The 24,136-nt window shown below is 39.6% G+C and overlaps 1 protein-coding gene and 1 long non-coding RNA gene across 3 annotated transcripts in view; one reads left to right on the top strand and one right to left on the bottom strand.

Moving 5' to 3' along the window:
• LOC309711596 overlaps window positions 1–24,136 on the bottom strand; it is a 224,505-nt gene that overhangs the window by 181,379 nt on the left and 18,990 nt on the right. The window lies entirely within an intron of this gene.
• The window catches only part of megf10 (multiple EGF-like-domains 10), a 62,267-nt gene that overhangs the window by 30,326 nt on the left and 7,805 nt on the right, over window positions 1–24,136 (top strand). The window contains exons 9-24 of the mRNA XM_082542000.1: window positions 3,069–3,281; window positions 4,172–4,346; window positions 7,379–7,499; window positions 8,274–8,437; window positions 8,832–8,934; window positions 9,780–9,926; window positions 11,253–11,387; window positions 11,549–11,677; window positions 11,852–11,980; window positions 16,183–16,311; window positions 17,643–17,771; window positions 18,858–19,085; window positions 22,180–22,286; window positions 22,396–22,519; window positions 23,648–23,692; window positions 23,775–23,978. Coding sequence (XP_082398126.1) covers window positions 3,069–3,281; window positions 4,172–4,346; window positions 7,379–7,499; window positions 8,274–8,437; window positions 8,832–8,934; window positions 9,780–9,926; window positions 11,253–11,387; window positions 11,549–11,677; window positions 11,852–11,980; window positions 16,183–16,311; window positions 17,643–17,771; window positions 18,858–19,085; window positions 22,180–22,286; window positions 22,396–22,519; window positions 23,648–23,692; window positions 23,775–23,978 — 2,282 coding nt within the window. The remainder of the gene's footprint in view (window positions 1–3,068; window positions 3,282–4,171; window positions 4,347–7,378; window positions 7,500–8,273; window positions 8,438–8,831; window positions 8,935–9,779; window positions 9,927–11,252; window positions 11,388–11,548; window positions 11,678–11,851; window positions 11,981–16,182; window positions 16,312–17,642; window positions 17,772–18,857; window positions 19,086–22,179; window positions 22,287–22,395; window positions 22,520–23,647; window positions 23,693–23,774; window positions 23,979–24,136) is intronic.

The raw sequence follows: 24,136 nt of genomic DNA, 5'->3' as shown, positions 1-24,136 counted from the left end.
TCTCTGTTTTTGTGAACAATCCTTTCTTAAAAGCAAAAAATAAAATCGTGGTTGTTTTTGGCTGATCAACACAAAACCTTTTCCCTATGATTTATTTTTCATCTACAATATAAATTCTTCCTCTTTTTCATTTGCATAAATAAATCACATGGCCGATGATACCATGGTGATCCATAAATATAATCACCAGTTTATTAAATTATTTTTAACCCAACAAAACAAATAAACAAAAACATGATGCTGATGCTACACACACACACGAGTCAAGGTGCAGGAAAACTGCTCACGGGAACGCTGCACACTCTCTGTTTCCCCCTCTTTGAGTAGTTTCCAGACAGCTCTTGATCTGATAATGTGTAGCTTGCTCATCAGCTCAGAAAAAAAACTGCAACGCAACATCACACAGTAGTTGCATGCTCTGCCCACAGCGGCAAAGTCTTACACTTTCATATTCAATACAGCTTCTCCATCATGTACTTTTAGATGTTTCATACAGGGTTCAGCATATTAGTTGTTTTCACAGGTGTGCTCCATATCTCAACAATGGCTCATAACAAGACGACAGTCTTTCACACAGGTCAAGTGCCTCTATGCACTTCATTAGTTTAAATATTTACCTATATCACTTCACCTCACATGTCATTGTACTGAATTTAAGCAACCACAAGCTTAATGTAGATTACTTTTAACAACTATCCACCTCAATTACGTCTATGGTCTGGCACACAGGCTGTTGTCGATCAGGGCAAGCTAAAGAGTTAACATTTTGTGTCAGCTGCCAGGAGCAAAGTCCAGCACAAACGTCTGTCTCCCTCCAACTCACTCTTGGTTGCTTAGAAACCCATGATAACAACAACAGTCGGTGTCACAAACCACGTGTTCTGCTCCGCACACACTCACACAACAACAACAACAAAAACGACGACGACAACAACAATGACAACAACACAAAATAGGCCTACTCCGGACTCACACCGGACCACTCGGGACCCTGACCCAGTTGTGGGACGCTCACCCACTCGCGCGACAAAACCCAATGAAGGGACGCTCGGGACACACACCCAGGGCGATTTCAAAACCGGACACTCACCGGACGCTTGGGACCCTTGGGCGATTTAACCAAAACCTCTTTTTCGGGACACAAAGCAGCGAACTTCTCAACGCCTCGCAAAATGGCGGAGACTGCACAACGACACGGTTATAGAGTCGGCCTCTTCAAACTTACTTGGCGTTGCTTAGCGTGTAATATCAGCTTCGAATCCCGCCGATCGCCATTCATCGAGGAGAAAGATAGACCGTGAATCCACAGGAACTTCCTGGCTGACGTCAGTCTTTCAGCGTGTCCCTCCTCCCCTCGGTGAATGCGATTCCAGGGCTCCGGCTCTCGAAGGACCAATTAATGATAGGTTTGTAGCTTGAACCCATCCGCTGGAACGTTGAAGACAATATAATTACACTGCAAAGCAAGACACAAGTAGGCAAGCTTCTTCATGTTTCTCGTGCACGGGAGAGAACCGGACAGGCACCGTTCCTTCGCTTGACCCCAGTTGCTCTCGTCCGTTCTCCCGTACCACTGTTCTTTTATTGAGGTTACATGAATATGCATAAGTTCATTAACATATGATGTCTACATACACACAAAGAGTACCTTGCCTGTGTGTGTGTGTGTGTGTGTGTGTGTGTGTGTGTGTGTGTGTGTGTGTGTGTGTGTGTGTGTGTGTGTGTGTGTGTGTGGACTGCTGATCAAAGGGTCAAACATCCTTGGTCAGGAAGAGGGTAGCCTCCCCCTCACCCTAGATGGTTCATCCTAGATAACACGGTGAGGAAGTCCTGCAGTTCATCTAAACAAAGAGCACTTAGACTAGAACAGACGCAACTACGTTAATCCTACCATAAAACAATAAGACACGGTATGACCTCTCATGCTCCCAAAGTGCTGTCTAATACACACAAAGTTTGCAGACTATCAAGGATCAAAACCTCTACCAATCTACAACTAATTACAAAACTCTAAGCATATATAAGTAAATATTTCTAAGCATAAATGACAATCAACAATACAAATCTAACAGTAATGCTGCAGTGATCATTTGACTTAGGGACCTGCAGCAGAGTTTGTGCCCAGAAATGTCTAATGACGTCAGACTTAAAGACCGGATAGGGACAAGAGGGACAACTCATCTATCTCTGGGGGTCCCTGAGGTAGTTAAATAACTCCTTGGTGTCAGGGCCCCTGGGGTGGATGAGGTTCACCCTGAGTTCCCGAAAGCTCTTGATGTTGTAGGGCTGTCTTGGTTGGCACGCCCCTACAATGTTGTGTGGAGGGGTCAGGGTCGGTACCTCTGGATTGGCAGATTGGCGTGGTTGTTTCCATCTTTAAGAAGGGAGACCAGAGGGTGAGTTCCAATTATAGGTAGAAAACTCTATGCCAAGGTGCTGGAAAGGAGAGTCTCTCTGTTATTTGAACCTTGGACACCAGAAACACAATGTTGTTTTCGACCTGGTTGCTCGCTATCTAGTGTTGGTTTAAAAAAATTGATTTCCCGATTCAAACTGATTTTAGTTTGAATAATGAAATATCGATTCATTACATCCTGAATCGATTTTTTTTTAATATAAATGATTTTTGCCAGAAAAACGCCAAAATCTCAGGTTAAAGGTCACTAAACTATTTCAACAACTGCCAAACAGCTAAAACAACAAATGAGAGCAGGTAAATGGATTCTGCAAAAATGCACCTGACGGGCATGGACATGCACGTGCTGAAAGCCGACATCTCACAGAATCTGAAGCTGCAGGTTTCATCACTCTTTGTATTTATACATAGATATAAAATATGGATATGTACTGATAAATGATCTGAATTATAATATTTCTGACTGTCAAGAGACAGACAACCACACATTCCAGATTTGCAGCCAGTAAAAAACAAATTAACCTTAGGCCTCTTTCCATAGTCACGGAGCTAAATACGCAACAATTCATATTTCATTTGAGAGAATGGTCATTGATCACCACCTCTTTTTCCTAATCACTGTCTCTGGATATTTCTGTGTCTCTATAAACAGGTGCCAGGATGAGTGTCCCCTTGGTACTTATGGTGCTGCCTGTGCAAAGACATGTAATTGTGAAAACAACAGCAAGTGCTACCACAGCAATGGAATGTGTCTTTGTGAGCCAGGATACACAGGAAAGACATGTGATGTCCGACTGTGTCCTGAAGGAATCTATGGCCTACGTTGCGATAGGAAATGTCCGTGCTATGTCCAAAGCACTCGTGGGTATGTAGTAAATCATGTTGTCATCTTTGACAAACTTTGATCTGCAGATCAGGTCAGTTTGAAGCCATTTGATTAATGCTGCCTCACGGTTCCCCGAATTCCAAAATATAACTTTGTGTTTCCTTTGTATCTTTTGGGTTTTAGCAGTTTGACATGTTGCGTGTATAGATTTGTGTATATGACCGCTGTGTCTGTAGACAACTGAGTGTAGTGATCAGTTAGCCTAGCACAGCTGGTGGGCTGCATGTGTCATTGCAGATAACAGCTGTTCTGCTTCTTTCTCAATGGGACTGCTGTGTCAGCTACACCATCTGTCAGTCAAACTCTGTTACTATCAAATATAGCCACATTTCACCTGTATTACTACAGTTAACCCACACACTGAAAAATGAAAAAAGTCTTCCTCAGGTATATTGTAATTAATTTTTAGATTTAGATTTTTGATAGTTTGATAGTTTGATTAGGTTTTTTGTTTTGTTTTTGTTTTTGTTTTTTCAGATTTAGACCAAGACAGCTAGAAGAAACACTTATGGCCTGATTTGCCTGTTGCCACTGCTGTTAGGCTTTCAGTATGTTTCCAGTGAGCACTGTTTGGATGTAGAGAAATTGTACAAGCTAAAAGAAAAGCTAAAGCTCAGTCCCACAGGGAAGCATGACAGTGCACTTCATATTTGTAGCTAACTGCAGAAATGCTACTAGTGTGTTAGCTAACCTTTGAGATTAAATACTAGAGATAGTCACTGATCTTAAAAAAAACAGGTCATAGAAAAATTTGTTTCAAGCACACTAAATACTTTAAGTAGGAAATAGTACTGACTAGTAGGAATCTTGACTGTAGGAAACACCTCAACAAAGTTTATAACTATTATCGTTTTCTCTCTTGTCACCAGCTGCCACCCGATATCAGGGGAGTGCACATGTCTGCCTGGTTGGTCAGGTCTCTACTGCAATGAGACGTGCACTCCAGGATTTTATGGCGAGTCCTGTCAGCAGGTGTGCCAGTGCCAGAATGGTGCTGATTGCCACAGTGTCACTGGAGAGTGTATCTGTGCTCCAGGCTTCACGGTAAACCCATATATTAGTATGTGTTAATGCCAGTGAGTGTTTTATGTCACAAATCATAAATATGTGATGCATGATATCAGACCTAAGTATACTGCACACGGTACATGCAATATTGTAAGACACTGCTGTAATCATATTGCATGTTTTTTGAAAAGCAGCAATGTGATGCATTGCTGTCTAAATTCAGTAATCACTGCAGTTAGTAAGCAGCATAAACAGAGCTGCAAAATGCAAAACCATCTGTTTCCAAATAATAACACATTAATAACCTATGAAGCTAGGCTGTGCTAGGATGCCACCTGTCATGAAATTATTCACTTCTAAGTATCCCACATAACTATTAGAACAAAGTGTAAGTGATTAGGAACAATAGCATAAAAGTGGTGGGCCACATAAAATACTGAGGCATACGGATCACCACTTTTTATAATAATAATGGATTGCATTTATATAGCGCTTTTCGGGGCCCTCAAAGCACTTTACAATTCCACTATTCATTCACTCTCACATTCACACACTGGTGGAGGCAGCTACAGTTGTAGCTACAGCTGCCCTGGGGCAGACTGATAGAAGCGAGGCTGCCATATCGCACCATCGGCCCCTCTGGCCATCACCAGCAGGCGGCAGGTGAAGTGTCTTGCCCAAGGACACAATGACCGAGACTTGGCTCGAACCGGCAACCTTCCGGTTACAAGACAAACTGCCAACTCTTTGAGCCACGATCGCCCCGCAGAGTCAGTAGCTACAGAACTCCAAATTTCCTCTGGCCTTCAGATTAGCTCAAGAACATGAGATAGAGAGCTTCATGGAATTCCTTTTTCATGGCCCAGCAGCTGCATCCAAGCACAATGCAAAATGTTGGATGCACACTGCCACCGGACTCCAGAGCAGTGGAGACATGTTGACTGGTGTGATGAATCGTGTCTCTTCATCTGGCAATCTGGGGAACAAGTCTAGGTTTGATATTTGCCAGGAAAAATGTATTTGGTCTAACTGCATTGTACCAAGTCTAAAGTTTGGCGGAGGGGGATTATGGCTACCTTCACACTGCAGGTCTTAATGCTCAATTCCGATTTTTTGATCAAATTCGATTTTTTTGTCTGCTTGTTCACGCTACAAATAAAATGTGACAGCAAACACGTTCTAGTGTGAACGCTCAAAGCGGCAAAAGAAGACGTCACACACAACGCACTCTGTTTAGACCCAGACCAAACAGTATTGTTTGACTGATGGCCGTTAATATAAAGACTTTTTTCCTACTTTACGTTTCCCAATTTTGCTTTATGTTATAAAGTTATTTTGTTATTTGCAAGTGGCTGTTTTAGAGAGGAGCGGTGCTTCAAAGGATAGTTGCAGATTTCTGTCAGAATCTGCAGATTATACAGTACAAATAAAATGTTCACATTTCTCCAATACTGTCTTCCCAACAGTTTCACTGACATCTACACTGGATGGCCAGGAAGCGTTCACGATGTCTTCTCCGCCGCTGATAATTGGCGTCTGTCTTGTGTCAGTGATGTAAAAGACGGATTTAATGCGACATGACCGTTCAAACAGCAGTCGCTTTCTAAAACATCAGATATGTATCGGAAAATGACCCAGGTCAGATTTGAAAATATCGGATTTGTGCTGTTCACACTGTCATACCATGATCGGATATGGGTCGCATAGGGTCAAAAAAGTCGGATTTGATGCGCTTTCGCCTGCAGTGTGAACGTAGCCTAAGTTGTGGGGTTGTTTTGCAGGAGTTGGGCATTCCCATAAACACCTTCCCAGAGGCGTTGAAGCTGTTATAGGTGTAAATAGCAGCTGTTATAGCTACTGTAAACCCTATGCATTAAGAATGGGATGTGAAGGCAGAGGGGTGCATAATTCTGGCAATTTAAATGGGAGTTATTTGGCAATGAAGGAAATGTTGCAGAGTAATGCAAGCAGTATTTTCTGCTGGGAATTGTTAATGCATGTTGTTCATGGGAAATCTATTTGCCTTTCTTAAGTAAGATACATAATACAAGCACAAGTTATACTTCCAAACACTGTGTGGGCCCATTAACCCGCCTGACTGCCTTATTCACAACCATCATTCCAGTATAGATTAATGTTTCAAAAATTACCAACAAACAAATGGATAATGTGAGGCTCTGCCCGTACTGTTATTGCATATGTGGCTTTGTAGAAAGATCTAGTGGCAACAGGTTGAAACGTCGACAAAATGTGCAATTCTGTTTTCAGAAAAAAGCTCTTAATTATTTTCCTTTTTCACACACTTACACATGATAGTTTTGTCTGTCTGGACACAACTATTTTGGGACTGTTGAAAATTTTAGAAAATCTAAATATTTGCTTCCTTTCCTAGAGTTGGGTTCCCTACTTACTTGTCTCCTACTCTGTAAGTGAAAGCAAAATGGGTTAGCTTAGCAACGAGTGTAGTCAAAGCTCAGAATTATTCCTCACAACATCAATTCCTTTGAATAATGTAGCTTGTGAGGCTACATTATGTGCTTAAAGAATTGTGTCAAGGCAACCAGTTCTCCAGCCACAGTAGTCGTATCCAAATAGATTCAGTGAGCAATTGTTTGCATTTTGGGTTCTATATAGATGTGGCAATATGATCCTCATCTATACAGAATCCAAAATCTTAAATCTCCTGCTTATAATATTCTAAGAAGCTGATAGGAAATAGTTTGTTTCATTTTTGCATGTATTACACTGCCATGAAAAATAACATCTAAGAAATGTTTGGTTGCCTCTCTTTAAGTGGCTATGCAGCTACACTCAAACATTTTAAACAGCCATAATGAAGCTATCCAAAGCTATAAGGCACGCAGAAAAGAAACAAGAGTAAAAGAAGAGTGGCTCAGAAGTCTTTAATGTGCTATGTGACTATGTCAAATACAGTTTGATGAACTGTCCCTTCAGGTCTGTTGATGATCAAACTTTACACAAAAGACAAAAGCAAGCAAAGTTACCAAAAAATGAAACTGTGTTGTTTTCATCGTCACTGTTAGCATTTTGTCTGTTAATCTTCTCAGGGTCCCATATGTTCAGTGCCATGCCCAGCAGGAACATTTGGTGTGAACTGCTCCTCCAGCTGCAACTGTAAGAACAAAGCTAAGTGTTCCCCCATAGATGGATCCTGTTCCTGTAAGCCAGGTTAGTTACTGTTAATATAACCCCTGCATTTGCTACAAGTTACAGCCATTTCTCTATATAGTTCCCCTGGATTGGTTATTAATATCCTTCTGATAAACACTTGATGAGTCAAACGTTTGACTCATCACATCTAAAATATTCCCAGGTCCATAGTGCACTGTTGCTGAGATAAAGCAGTATTTGCTCTGAATGATAACTGAATATAGGAATCCAAGAATTTAAACTAAAGTCAAAGGATTGCAAAAGTTAAATAAGTATTGTCTAAATTCATGAGCACTGCCTGTAGAAGCCTAGAATGAAAATGCGAGGTCAGAGACTTTGCCTTCCTAGTCCAGCAACACCTTTATCTCCTCTGCACACACATTAGAGCCTGCAACACATTTTGTGATGCTCACCTTGCTTCTCTTCACTAACATTTGTTTAACTGATCTTTTTCAATAGTCTCTTTTGTCCCCACAATATAAAAAATAACCTTCATCAATGTCCATAGTTGTGTTTTTATTTCTATGGTACAGTATCATTCTGTGTAGGCTTTCGAGTTTTCTCTCTCCCTCTCTCTTTCAAAACTCGGTCAAATGAAGTAAATATTCTACACTATATTTGAGCACTAGTTCAACTAGTTCAGTTTATCAAATTAATACAAATCTCAGTTCGTGTGTTATATTAATACAGAAATATTTTGATCTTTGTGCTGCACTGAATAAAAATGCTTTCATAAGTTAATCAAAAGTAAGGTTTACATGTGTTCAAATATAAATTACCTTGTCTAATCAGGGTGGCATGGGTTAGACTGCTCCATCAACTGTCCCAGTGGCACCTGGGGTTTGGGATGTGGTTCCGCATGCATTTGTGGGAACGGAGGAGCGTGCAACCCATTGGATGGTCACTGTACCTGTGCTCCGGGCTGGAGAGGAGAGAGATGTGAACTCCACTGTCAGGTGAGTTATAGGATTATATGGAAGCTCCCAAAGTTTTTTGAAAAAGAAAATCATTGTTCTATGTTTTATCACTACTTTCAAAAAAGTGGTATCTTATTAAATTTGTAAATAGAATTCAAACAACAAAAATACAAATCATTTAAATTTTATATTTGAATAAATATAGTACAAAGACAAAATCTGATATTGAGAAGTTTGAACGTTTTTGAACTGTTTTTGGACCTCAGCTTTTAATAACACTAAACATCTGTATTTTGAAACGGAGCCAAACCACACCTCAGACCATACACCATATTTTTGATTATCTTGATAACCAAATGCCACATGTCATATGAATGAACATGTTTTTACATTTCTTCATGGATTGCCTTGTTTGTTTGTTTTTTCCCCTTAGGATGGTACCTATGGTCTGGATTGTAAAGAACGCTGTGACTGCAATCATGCTGATGGATGTCACCACGCTACTGGTCACTGCCGCTGTTTGGCTGGATGGACGGGTAATACCTAATTACAATGTGCCATGTGTCATAAACTGGCTGTGAAGCAGGCAGCGTAGGACCCAAATGCAGATTCACAGACAGAACTTTAACAAAAACAAACAAACACAGCTTTTATTATAGGATATAAAATACTGTCACGGCGAGTGAGATGAGCCGTGTGGAGATGATAAAGGAGGATCCAATCGCAAGCACTTGTAAAGGTGTGAAGGTGGTTTATTGAACACAAAGTACAAAATAGAAAAACGGCAAACGGGACTGCAGACTGTCTAAACTGAGAACAACTAAACTACAAGACACGAACCAGAGCACGAACATGAAGGAGGATGGGCAGAGGTAAGTGACGATGGACAGCAGGGAGAACACACAGATGAAACATGGTGGATACACAGACGGACCAGCGGCTACTACAACAGAAGACACGACTTAAATTAAGTCTGCATGCTAAGATTGTATTCAAAATGCGGAGGTCTGCATTTAACATAATTATTGGGCTTTAAAACTGACACTCTGTCGGGTCTTTGCCTTCTTTAGGAAGATCCAGTATTATGGCCTCTGTCCAGGATGGGACCATTGTTTTTTACTGTAAGGCGTAATTAAAAGCTTATGATGCCTTACTCTCCCTTTTTTTCTTCTTTTTGTGATCTTCACCAGGGGGGGTTGGCAGGGGGCTTTGCTGCTGATCCTCAATTAGACCTCTAAAAAATAGCAATGGACTCACTTCTCCTTCAGCATCAATAGATGTTTTGGTTTTTTTCATTCACATTCAGGATTGCAGTCTTTGATAGTCATATTAATGTAAGAATGTACTGCAATGATGGAAACACATCTGTGCGTGTGAACAGGTATCCACTGTGACAGCGTGTGTGCAGAGGGCCACTGGGGTCCAAACTGCTCCCTCCCCTGTAACTGTAAGAATGGAGCATCCTGCTCTCCAGATGAAGGAACCTGTGAGTGTGCTCCAGGATACAGAGGCCCAACCTGTCAGAGAAGTAAGTCCTACATCAACACCACACAATACTGTAAAATCATCACATAGGTTGTGGTGAGCTAAAATGATATATAGGTTTATTTAACCTCACTCTGATTTAATAGTTATTATAGACATCAATAGTCATGATTAATATCAGTGTTGTTAAAAAAAAAAGAAGTCTGGAACAGAAATAAACCTTGTTTTCACATTTGAAAGAAAAAATGAACATCAAAAGCAAAATGTGATATGATTAACCTGCATCTGATGATTTAAACTAGGGGCTTTAAAATATTTTGACATGGTTCAATTAAAATATTTGTACTTATTATCTTAACTCGTTTAATGTTAAAATATATAACAGGAAGGTCCATAAGTATTTGGACAATGACACAAATGATGACACAAGTATTTTAAGTCAAACACGTAACTACAGATTTTCTGTTTTAATGTAAGGAGTTTAACGAAAGTATTACACTAACTGTTCAGGGATTGCAGCTTTTCATATACATAGTCAGATATTTTTACAGGCTCAAAAGTGATCTGAGCATTTAATGACAAGAAGTCCCATGGCCAAGTGAGGCCTGTTGGCTTATTATTCCATGAGAAGTTGAAAGATGTGGAGCTGAGAGGTGTCAATGCAAATAAAGTCAACATAAGGTGGAAAACCAAATTTTATCAGAAACACCAAAAACTTTAGGAGCGATCAAATGAATTAACTTTAGTTAATAAAAGCTAAAGCGTGAATGTCTGCCAGGCTTCACAACACCCACTCGAGGAGGTAGGGTATCATTGTCAAAGTCTATAATCAAGAAATATCCTCACACAGTTAAATACAGAAGGCAAACAACTGATATACAATCACTTACTTTACTTTACTTTATTGATTTATATAGCACTCTTCACTGGCTATAATCAAGAGTGGGAAGGCTTGGGTACTGTCCCAGAAAGTAGAGTCAACAAAGTCAGAGAACAGCAACTCTTGAGTAAGGTGTGTTTTCTTATGCTTGAATGATTAATGTCAAATGATTAAATGGCCTAATAGCATCACTCAGCAAATGGTCAGGTGCAAGGCCTGAACTAAAAATGGGTGGAAAAGAATCAATCTTCAAAAAAGACATTTAAAAGACCTTCAAAAAGCATGGAGAAGATAACTTCTCTGGCTCCTTTTAACTAAAATATAAATACATTTAAGGTGGCTCAAGAGTTTTGCACAGTACTGTAAAATCCACTAGGATGGTGGACAGAGGAATAAAATTACCACAAAAAATATCCCCTCACTGTCCACAAATATATGATCCAACAATTTTATAAATTGCATGTTGTGTTTGCTCTGTTTTGCTCGCAGTCTGCTCGCCAGGTTATTTTGGTCACCACTGCAGTCAGACCTGTCCACAATGTGTCCATAGTAATGGACCATGTCACCACATAACAGGACAGTGTGAATGTCTGCCAGGCTTCAAGGGAGCACTGTGTAATGAGGGTGAGTGACAGGCCACATACTGTTGCTTCCAAGAAACAAATGCTGGTCACGTAATTCAACTAGTGTAGGTAAAGGGTTAGTGGTCAAGCTTCCTGTTAATGTTAATCTTTGATGTAATATTCTGAGTAAAGTATGACACATGTTAACACATGTCTATACAGTGTGTCCCAGCGGTCGTTTTGGGAAGAAGTGTGCCCAGAGCTGCAGCTGCACAAACAATGGAACCTGTCATCCTATCGATGGCTCCTGTCAGTGTTATCCAGGATGGATTGGCAGTGACTGCTCTCAATGTGGGTTTACTCTGGAAATAATTATATATTGCAATTTATATATGCTTGATAATGTTACCGCCCTGTATTATTCTTCGTTATGAAAAAATTATTGTGCTGTGAAAGGTTCTTTAGAAAAGATTATTTAGCCATCAACTGGTTCTAGCACTAACATTTGATTATCACATTTTGTAGCTTGTCCAACTGGTCACTGGGGACCCAACTGCATCCACACATGTAACTGCCACAATGGAGCATACTGCAGCGCTTATGATGGAGAATGCAAGTGCAGCCCAGGATGGACTGGCCTCTACTGCACACAGCGTCAGTCAAATTGCAAACACACATACACATAAACACACACCCAAGTTATGTCATTTAGTCCAAATTGTAAATGGTTAAGAGAAAGACAAATTTTTGTTCTGCCATTGTCGAGCATTGCCATGCTCAAACTGAAAAAACAAACGATAAGAAACAATCCAAGGGCCCAAACCTTTCTTGGCAGTTTTTACTTTTTATAGTATTTCTATATATTAATTTCACTTTCTTTATTTTGTTTTTTTACTTTAAGAAAATAGTTTAAGTTTGTAGTGCAGTAAAAATCAGATAAGGGTGGCATGACAGATGTTTAGACAAACATTATGTAGGAGTAAGTAAAAAGTATTGATTTGTAAATAACTGGACATGGAAAAGTTGTTATACATGTATATAAATATAACTTGTTATATAATATTATACTACAATTTTTCTAACTAACTTGCACCTCATTCTCTTTCTCTTAGCAATACTTTCTTTAAAGATTTAACACATTTTGTTGTCAACTTGAAAGAAAGGTTATGTATAGGATGTGTACTGTAAAAATGAGATCGGAGGTCAAATGGGACAGGATATTTGATGCAAACTCTAATGTGATATGTCGAATCCCCATATACCAGTATCATTTCCTAAATGTTTCCAATACAAAAAAAGGTAGTTCAATAAGGAGAGATAATTTGGAAGAAATGAACATAATTTGTTGCAATAGAAAAATTAATGCATTTGGCAATTAGATACGATGACTCATCATGGCAGAACAGAATCCCAGTGACAACAGGATTTAGGACAGGACCCCTTGGACTTAAGGAGCTTTGATGGTGCTCTGAGTGACTCGGGTGGGGTGGAAATTTGAGGATGCTGGCTGCATGAATGAGAGCATGAGAGGGAGAATGACAGGGCACTGAGATTTAAACCATACAAAGTGGAAGCTAATACGCATAAGCTTCATTAAAATTTTAAGCATAGTTTAAAAGATAAAAGACATTTTAGAATTTTTATGAAACTTGCGTTTATTTGACTTTAAAGAGGAGTGACCTTAATAAGAAGTGGGCTACCGGAACAAGAAGGCAAGGGATGAGAATAAGGAGCTGTTGGAATGCTTCTATGCAAAGAATTCCAGCAAAAGGTGGTTACATGAATAGGATGTGGGACCTATGGCTTCTTTGTCACCCAACTTCTAGATTAAGAGCGAATCAACTAATAGCTCAGTGTTCCAACATCCAGAAGAAGCAACTGCTACAACTAGAGATGAGAAATGAGGTACAACACAAATGCTTTGGCAAGGGTTGGCCAGGACCTCAGGCCATGGGGGAGATATCATCATCTCTCTGAGATTGGGTACCAAACCCGATGAACAACTGGTCCATTGAAGGCTTTGAGTTTGAAAGAAGCTGAGCTGAAAGAGAAGACCATGGCTAAGCTTGAAACCTGGACCCTCCGTGGCCGATTACCAAGCCTTGACTACCCACTTGGAACGGTATACCAGAGAGATAGTAGCCAGGAGAAAAAGCCAGCTGTTCTCCACTAAATAATTCAATCTGTACTGTCAGTGGCAAAGGAATGATATGAGAAATGCACCACCAAGACTGGAGACGGAGCAATACTGGAATAGCATATGGAAGAAAGATGCTCAGTGGCTGGTGTAGCTAAGAGCAGAACTGAGGGGATTGCACTACATGAACAGTTAAACATTACAGTGGCAGGCATACAAGAAAGATTGTAAAGTATGAAGAGTTTGACAGCCCTGACATGATTCGCACCTACTGGCCAAAACTAACTGGAATCCATGAGTTTCTGACAGCACAATGGAAAAAGCTGCTAAGTGATGAGATGCACCCAGACTGGCTAACTTAAGGCCAGACAGTCCTAATCCCCAGAGGGGACCAGTCACATCTAAATACGATGGGACTGTTAGAAGCCACTGTCATCAAGACAAGTAGGGTCCTTACTGCGAGGGACCAAGCAGCCAAGGCATAGAGGACACAGAAAAAAATGTCTTCAAAAAGGGTTTTCTTTATTTTAACTCTCAAAAAGACAAAATTCCAAAACATAATTAGCAGGCCCATAAAAGAGGTCAACTAAATATAACTCTACACAAAGTAATTTCCAGAAACTTAAACAAACAAAGTGGACACAACTTAACCCACAAACTGACCTAATTACAAAGACACATGAGGGTAGCTTTTAAAGTGGTTTGGCCAAACCATTTACACACAGTAGGGGGGAAACAAAAACACACACTAATATTAACTAAGCACAGAATAACATAAGTAAACCTAAAACACCCCTGTTCCTGATAAGCACATGGTTGGTCCTGCTGAGCAGGCATTTTGTTCTCAGAATCCTGAGTCAAGACAGGAAACAGCCACAGCCCCAAACCAGGTAATTCAAAGAAAGAGAAACATAATTAAACAGAAAACATTTTTAGAAAACCCCCACAATGCTATTATGCGCGCGCCTCATAATATCAGTGTTAGGTTTAAATAAAATGATTAATGAATTATATTAATGAAGAAAACTGCAAACCAAACTAATAAAGTGAACAAATGGACTGATTTACCCATGTGTGGCTGATGCCATTACACTTACCATGAATAGGGGCTTTCATCCCAAATCCAGCACCCTGAGTGACCTTAGTGTTAAAGGTCCAAGTCTGATCCTATGAGTATTACCCAGTACACGTGCCCATGAGTACCCTGCTTATCTCTGGGGAAGTATTGTCTCTGAGTAACCTTGCAGGTCAAGGGAAATTTCTCAACCTCACCTGTTAACAGCAGAGTCTATATTCCTCATATATAGGCATATAGTCCGTGCTATTGGTAACTGACTGGGTTAAGATGGAAGCACTTTTTCCATTAGTACCTACTCCAATCGACTCGACGCAGCTCGAGGCAATACAGCTCGGCTTGACTTTATTTCTATTACAATCGAGTGCCATCTTATGTGTGTGGTGTCCTTATAGCAACACGTCCTGTGAGGTCATTTGTATGCAACACAAATGCTACAAAATAGGTGGATGTCGAGGCGATGTTTGTACCAGCTGCTGGGTCGATGGCTTTTTGTCAGACTCCGGAAACATGGTGTTGTTTTTGTGAGAACATTTTCCACGTTGGCGGGTTTCAAAAATTGCGGTTTTGGTTTTTGTGAAGAAGACGCTTTCATGACTCATTGAGTGACACAACTTTCAATTCAGTTTCATTTATGCAGCTCCAAATCACAACAACTGTTGTCTCAAGGCACTTTATATTGTAAGGTAGACCCTATAATAATATATACAGAGAAAAACCCAACAATCATATGGTCAAAGGAGCTTGCAAAGAAAAGCGTCTGGACTTCTTTAAGTTACTTGAAGACGTTTCACCTCTCATCCGAGAAGCTTCTTCAGTTCTAAGGTCAAATGGTGGAGAGTCCCAGATATAAACCTAGTGGGAGTATCCCCCCACAGAGGGACAAAAGGACCCCCTGATGATCCTCTAATCGCCTGAGCCAAGGTGTGGCCTGAGCCAAGGTGTGGCCTGTCGCCTGAGCCACACCTTGGCTCAGGCGACTGATTGTGACCCACACCCACTTTCACACTTTAGCTCTTGTGATTAGGAAGAGGATCAACAGAGGGTCCATGACCCTCTTGGGGACACTCGCATAGGGCTTAAAATCTGGGACTCTCCACCATTTGACCTTAGAACTGAAGAAGCTTCTCGGATGAGAGGTGAAACGTCTTCAAGTAACTTAAAGAAGTCCAGACGCTTTTCTTTGCAAGCTCCTTTGACTACGATGACCTGGATGACTGAGAACCTTCACAGACCCAACAATCATATGATTCCCCTATGACCATAAGACTGACTAGCCAATTGATGACATGCATTCTGTTGATGTCATACTTTTGGATCGCTTTGGATAGCTAGCTTGTCGTTCTTGTATTGACATTTGTGTCCCAGTGGCAGGCGGGTCACATGTTGGCCATAACACAAATGACTAGGTAGCATTAGCAATTTATAGCCAACAGAATTTGATTGGAGTGAAAATATAAGATTAGGTGGGCCCCATGTGATTTCTTTTGGATTTTAAGGGGGGTGCAGCACTCTTCTCTTTGGGAATGGCTGATCCAGATGATACTGGTATAATCTTGGATAAATTTGTCAGAGGTACTTTTTTAATTTAAAAAACTGCATATTTTAAAAGTACAGAATATAATGACGATAACTTCTTTGCAGGCTGTCCGTTGGGTTTCTTTGGGAAGGACTGCTCTCAGACTTGTCAATGTAGGAATGGAGCCGACTGTGACCACATTTCTGGACAGTGCACATGTCGAACTGGTTTCATGGGGAAATACTGTGATCAAAGTAGGTTACAAGATATTGCTACCTGTTTTGTTTGCTTTTTTGTGTTATGGTTGTTTTTTTTTTAATCATATTAAGTTTCAGTTTTTCTTTTGTTTTTGTTTTTGTTTTACTTTAATCTTGTCTTATTTTTCAAGTTTTTAAAGAAAAGTTGGATGCTGCACTATCCTGTCCTTTGGTGCCACACTTGTGGCACCTTTAGTCAGTCACCTTTGTATAAATACCTCCTGCCTTATATCCCCCATTTTCCAGATTCTCTTTGTTCAACTCACTTGGCAGGTTTTAATTTTTTCTTTGAGCATTCCTGATTATCGATATATCGATATATTGCAAAAAGTATTTGCTCGTTTGCCTTCACGTGCATATGAACTTGAGTGACATCTCATTCTCTCATCCATAGGGTTTAATATGCTGTTGAACCACCTTTTACAGCTCTAATAGCTTCAACTTTTCTGGGAAGGCTTTCTACAAGGTTTAAGGTTTATGGGAATTCTTCCACAAGCGCATTTATGAGACCAGACACTCATACTGGACAAGAAGGTCTAGCTTTGCTTTAATTCATCCCTTTCTGTTCTTTTGGGTTGAGGTCAGGACTCCGTTGTAGAAGATCTTGACTAACCTGCACAGAGCTTGGCCTGGCTCGCAGTCTCTGCTCTAAATGATCCCTTTCTATCAGTTCTAACGAGCTAAGGTCAGGACTTGCTCACCCATGTCTTTATGGGCCTTACATGTGCACTGGTATGCAGTCATCTTGTAACAGGAAGGGGCAATCCCCAAACTGCTCCCACAGAGTTGGGAGAATGAGATTGTCCAAAATGTCTTAGAGTTTCTTTCGCTGGAGCCAGTCCCAATTCCTAAAAAGCAACCCCACACAATAAATTGCCCATAGGTGTGAATGGTTGCCTGTCTATGTGTTAGCCTCGCGACAGACTGGTGACCTGTCCAGGGTCTACCCTGCCTCTCGCCCTAAGACAGCTGGGATAGGCTCCGGCGACCCCGCGACATTGAAAAAGGATAAAGGAATGGATGGATAAATTCAGTTATTTTGATGGGTGGGCAAATATTTTGGCAGTATAGTGTACATTGGACACTAGGTTTTTTTTGGATCTTGCCCTTTTGCCTCCCTGCCTTGGTAGAGTTTAAGGTCCATGTCTGTTGTTAGTTTTGACAAGCCACAAATGCAGTTCTGCAGCTTCTTTCCTACCATCATTGATGGTCCATTATTTGCAATACTTATACTGATTTAGAACGTGGCTAAAGTCAAACCAATCCTAAATAGCACTACATCCAGATGAACAGAATTAACCTTTTTCTTTTCTTTTTCTGTTTTCCAGAGTGTCCTCCTGGTTTATATGGTTATGGTTGCCATCAGGTCTGTGACTGTCTAAATAATTCCACTTGTGATCACATGACTGGTTCGTGTTACTGCAATTCAGGTTGGAAGGGAGCTCGATGTGACCAAGGTGAGAATGTACTTCAGTAAGAATGGAATCAAACGTTGTTTAATGACACAAACTACAGACCTAATTCACAAAAACAAAAAAGTTGTGATGCTGTGTAAAATGTAAATATAAACAGAATGCAACCATGTGCAAATCAGTAATGAGCTTACCACTCAAAGACTTAGATGGAGTTTTACTTTTTCTGAAGTCCTTAACATTAGCCTTGTCTGTCCTAATAGGAATAGGCCATATTGATGTGCTATCCTAGACCTAAAAACAAAATGAAGACTTTGGAGTGGCCTAGTCAAGGTCCTGACCTGAATCCAACTGAGATGCTATAACATGACCTTAAAAAGATGGTTCAAGGTCAAACACCCTCCAATGTGGCTTAATTACAACAATTCTGCAAAGATGAGTGAGTCAAAATTCCTCCACAGCACTATAACGATAAGGCTCATTTTCATTTATCGCAAATGCCTGATTGCAGTTTTTGCTGCTAAGGGTGCCGCAAGCAGCTATTAGGTTTAGGAGGCAATCACTTTTTCACACAGGGCCATGTAGCTTTGGATTTTTTCCCCCTTAATAATAAAAATCTTCATTTAGAAACTGCATTTTGCATTTACTTGTGTTATCTTTGTTTAATATTTACATTTTATCCCAAACATTTAAGTGTTCAAACATACAAAAAAAATAGGAAATCAGGAAGAGGGCAAACACTTTTTCACTCATCAATAATTCAGTAGTTTTTTTTTCAGCTAGATTTCAATTTGTTTGTGTAAATAGTGAGTCTTCGTCACTCAAGTTAGTCAAATAGTTCCACAGGGTTCTGTGCTGGAACCAATTCTGTTTATATTATACATGTTTTGCTTAGGCAATATTATTAAAAAAATACTGCACATATTTTCATTGCAAATTATTGCTTTTTGTTTTACTTTACATTTTACACAGCATCCCACCTTCTCTGGGATTGAGGTTATAGAGGTTTAATTTAATCAAATTTACTGATTTCTCTAATCACTCTCCATTAGAAAAACTAACTCATTTAAACTTAACAGACTCAAAAACATCTAACTCTTATTCTACATTCCCTCCCCCTCCTGTGTGCAGCTGGTGTGATTGTGGTGGGCAGCCTCAACACTTTGACTAGTGCAGCGATGCATGTAGACTCTTACCAGATTGGAGCCATTGCAGGAATCATTATCCTTGTGCTGCTTGTGCTCTTCCTTCTGCTCCTCTTCATTATCTTCAGGAAAAAGCAGAAGGGCAAAGAGCCCACCATGCCATCTGTGACTTACACTCCTGCTGTGAGTGTTGCTGCTGATTACAATATAACAGGTACATTTACATATTTACTTGTTTTAAACTGCAACTAGGTCTCATTGTGCTGTACCAGCATTATTTCTTCTAATATTTATACTGTTTTCCTTGTTTGTTTTATTGATTTTAAATGGTTAACCTCACTACAAATTTACAGTTCTAAACCTTATATTGCTAAGCTTATATTGTTAAATACCAGAGGTGTAAAATTCCTTTCATAGCAAGGGAAGGAACACTGGTTATGCGAAGCTAAAATAGCAGGAGTTGACTTTCCTCGTGGTCTTAATCATTTTGGGAAGGTTTTTCTTGCTACGTGGTAAAGGAATTACATTTTCACAATGCACTCTAACTCTTCATCATCACACATGTTGGACATGGTGACAAGCAATAACATTTTAGCTGTTAAAAATATAAATGAGGTTTGTTTGTTTTGTTTGTTTTTTTATCACTGAAGAGTTGAAGCACCTCGTACATCTCAGGGTTATGAGATAACCCCGACATCAGAACTATATTCCAATGAGAGCCTTCCAGAGGCAATTGCTTCTCCTTTCCTAAACCCTGTACTTTAATGCAGGATTTTGGCTTATCGGGGTGTAACTTCAAGGTTAACCTTGGGGTTTCTGTACTATGAAGATGGGTCACTTCTTCAAGGGGTAATTTAGGTTGTAATTTATACTGTGAAGCTAAACTGCTGCAGTGCAGGTTAGATTTGCGACACATATTAGGTTAGGTATAAAATCACTTCCTACTGACCAGTTAATTCCCCACAAAACAGCACCACCATTCCTGAAAGATCCCTAGACCTCTGCAGGTAGAGAAAGAGACCTAAAAAATGTTAGTATCATCTTAATGTTTCAGTTTAAAATAGGATGTGTGCCAAGTTTTCATTTACAACATATTTTGAACACAGTGAAAACAGGACAGGAAAGCAGGAGCAGAGAGAGACAAGGGGGAAGACATGCGACAAAGGGCCAGACTTGAACCCGGGCCGGCCGTTCTCAGCTGTATAGCATGTGGTCGCCCGCTCAGCGCACTGAGCTAAACCAACACCCTCTTTCACAGCATAATTTAAGCACATTGGAGATTCTCTGCCGGGGGAATGCCTTTTATATGTGCAGATTATTAAGAAGATACAAATATAAATAATAATGAAGCCAAAAACCAAATAGAGAATATTTATCAATAAACAAGAAATCAAAGTCCAAGAGTTAAGAACCCTGGGGTAAAACCAAGGACTGCGACATGATTTACTTTGCTCCTCAATTAGACAGCTAACAGGTCGAAGTTAAGTAAGCTGTCTAAGTGAGCTACATGTTCACTGAGTACTTCAAAAGGGTCTTTCCACTCCTTCCTTTCCGGAGTCCAAGTCATTCCGCTGAGTTTAAGCCACTGACCCACTGGCCCAACAGTGTCCTGAAAACTTGTTTTTACTGGCATGATCATCTCCAGTGACACTCTCCCTCCTCCCACACACACAGGCAAAACTGTTTCAATTACCTCTGTTTTTGAATCTGCTGTAACTGTTACAGTTGATTAGAGTCAGTGTTCTTCTTTTCTTCAAACTTTCTGTCTACAATGTGGGCTATAAGCACAAGCAACCTGTAATTATCATTACTGGTGATTTATTGTTGAGATCTCTTGTGCTATCAGCCTTGGTTATACTTTATCCACAAGTATGAGGTGGATATCCATGGCCCTGTATTTTTCCCGGATAGTAGACTTTAAAATATGATCACAATCAAAATGTTTAATTAATCCCAGAAGAAATTATGTAATAAGTAAGAGACAAAGAAAAGTATGGAGAAAGAAAAACAGGAGCAACTGAAACCGGCTTGCATGCCAGCTTACGCATGCGCATTCACTTGTGTACAACAGGAATCTCTCCAGCTGTCTGTATCTGTGTCCACAGAGTATTATCAAGGCTTAACTATCTCCATGGTGGCAAAGTGGGAAATATGATTGAAGTTCTGCCATTATTCTACTCAGACACTAATTTTTCCAGTTGGTACCAATGACGTCATGGATGAACAGTCCCTTCACTCCATGACTAACCAGAGTTTTTGGCAGTAGCAGTCCTGGAGCCTGAAGAAGAACATGTGTTTTTCTGTCTCTACCCCTATACTTTTAAAAGCTCTGAACATTTCCTTATGGTCTGCATGAATTGCTAAAAAAAAAAAATTGGTAGAATGTGTAGTATTGTTATAGTATTTCATTCCTCCTTGAACTTTAACTGGAAAAATTATTTTTGATATTCATCAAAAGTCAAAACTATTTACACACCAGATTTAAAAGAAGCCATTCACAGGTCTTGGTCCTGAAGTTCTCTTTCTACTCACAGCACTACAATCCACATTCATCCATTTACTCTATACACTTTAAATACTTTATTACTTATATAAATGTTTTCTAAACTATATCCATTTAGTTTAATATCATGCACATACGCAGCTCAAGAATATTTCAAGTGAAGTTGATGCACCTGAACATAATCCAGTTTTTCATCGCTAAAGGTCTTCAGTACTTTTTAAATTAACCTCCTAGGACCGGGCGTCCACATATGTGGACATCACATTTTGGGTCGTATAGACCAAAATAATAAAGTCTGCTCTACAAGGGCCTGATGTCCACTTACGAGGACATTATACTGCCACTATTCTATTGAAATTTAAAACAAATGTTCTCATATGTGAATCACAGTTTTCTCAGAAGCAAAAAATTTTTTTTTGAAAAAATCTGGTAATTCTTTGTTCTTACATTCATCAGGTCCCAATCAGCCCAAATAGCAAAGAGAAATTAAAAATGCATGCTATGAAAGAGTTCGGGTCTTAGGAGGTTAAATTTACTGCGATTATGAAAAAAATAAATTTGTCTTCTTGATTCTTGTGGAAATGAAGCTTTCACATTTTGTAATGTGAGATGTATTCTATGAATAAGTGTGAATGCATGGTAAATGCAAATAAACAACTGACGATGGGACAGATGTCTCCTATATTTGAGTGAAGCTTAACCAAAGACATGACTGTTTTATAGACTGCCCCAGAAAGCAATGACATGAAGAAATTATATACATACATGACATACTTTGTTTCTAACAGTTCCTGTAAATTTTCAGGTGGTTATCCAGCAACATGTGAGCCCCATCTAAGCAATTATTTCTCCAACCCTAGTTACCATACTCTGACCCAGTGCATCAGCCCCCAGCGTGGTCCAAATGGAAAGGTAGAGATTTAAATCCTCTAAGACAGAGGGACAAGGAGATTGCAGAGTACAATTTCTGTTGACTGTCTGTAAACGAACATACTAAGAGCTATTTTTGTGCCATTTTTAGGCAAAGAACAACCAGGTTTTTGTAAACGTTAAAAATATGGATCAGAGAAAATGTGCTCTTCTTGTTGATCATACTGGCACACTACATGCAGAGTGGAAACACGAGGACTGCTTAAATCAACTGGGTGAGTTGTGGACTGCAAATATTATAATCAGCTGTTGTGTGTGTGTGTGTGTGTGTGTGTGTGTGTGTGTGTGTGTGTGTGTGTGTGTGTGTGTGTGTGTGCGCTCATTATCAAGAAAACAAAAAATTAACATTGCATGATTTCCTACTCCACATAACTGTATTGTGACAGACACGAACAACCTAGGGTAGGCTAAATTATTACATTCACTTTGAATGAGGCTGCTGTACATAGAGGATCCAGGTTGTGTGATGTGCATTTTTGACCTACAGTGAGTAGATTCTTGCTTGTATAGTTCTGGGTGATCACTTACATATTATCTGTGTACTAAGCAGGTATAAGGTAAGAAAACATGTTAATTTCTTTCATGTTGCTCGCTTTAGACATAAGATGATAGAATTATATTATAATTTGTAATAAGTTTTACCAGTTTAGGATGACTGTGGAAAAATATTGTGGTCTTCCACGTGTGTAATATGATGTTTCTTTAAGTTAAGGTGTTAATTGGTGCACCATCAGTGACTAACATACAATATCTGGTTAATGCCACCAGGTGAGGCTATATTAACAGAGAAGTCTGAGCTAATATGTCAATTTTATGAGTTTGTTTTGTGTAGATGCTTATTTGAGTTGGACAGTTGGTCAGTGTTATATGATCAATATTTTTCTTGATCTAATATTCAACATTTGTGAAAATAATTTAGATCTTGCGTGGTGCTTTCACTCATTGTCTTTCTAAAGTCCAAAGACACAACTATTGTGAGAATTCTAAGTTAACAGCGGGTGTGAATGTGCATAACATTGGTAGGATAAGCCCCAGCTGCTCTGTAACCATGAATCAGATAGGAACTGAATCGATGTAACACAAACACTGTCACCTTACAGTCACTAGTCCACATACCTAGTGCTTGTGGGTGGAGTTATGTAATAAGACTTTATTAGCATAGTGTTTGTATTGACATTAAAACTGGTAAAAAAAAAAAAAAATAGAATACTTTAGCTCTACTTCAGCCCCAGCTCTTAATATTATAAACGATTTTTGCCTAATCTATTTAATAAAATCTCTCACATTATTTTTACTTTTACTGTTCAGTTATTGATCTACTGATTTAGACTTTTTGGTTTCAGGAGCCTGTGGAGGTGATAGAAGTTACATGGAGAAATCTTTAAGAGGCAAGTCCTATACATAACTATGAACTGTCATTTTTAATGTTGATATTCAGTTGTCACTGGATCCTTTGTCTGTGCTGTGCAGATCTGATGAAGGGCACACCCTATCATGCCAGCTCCTGTTCGCTCAGCAGCTCTGAAAACCCATATGCCACAATAAAGGATCCTCCCATGCTGATAACCAAAAACACAGAATGTGGCTATGTGGAAATGAAATCACCAGCTAGGCGGGATTCACCATATGCTGAGATTAGCAGCAGAAGCCCAACCAATAATGTCTATGAAATTGGTGAGGACTGAACTCTGTTTGTTATCGCTGTCTACTTTCTTTCTGCGACATTAACTGCATAACTGCTATGCAGAACTAGGGATGGAGAATATGACGTAATCTTCAGAGTATAGTATTTATATTACTCTATTTTTCTACTGCACTATGTTAACATTTTA

Source organism: Aulonocara stuartgranti (assembly GCF_965226115.1).
Source record: "Aulonocara stuartgranti genome assembly, chromosome: 7".
In the NCBI taxonomy this organism is placed as follows: domain Eukaryota; kingdom Metazoa; phylum Chordata; class Actinopteri; order Cichliformes; family Cichlidae; genus Aulonocara; species Aulonocara stuartgranti.
This window is presented reverse-complemented; position numbering and strand designations above follow the sequence as displayed.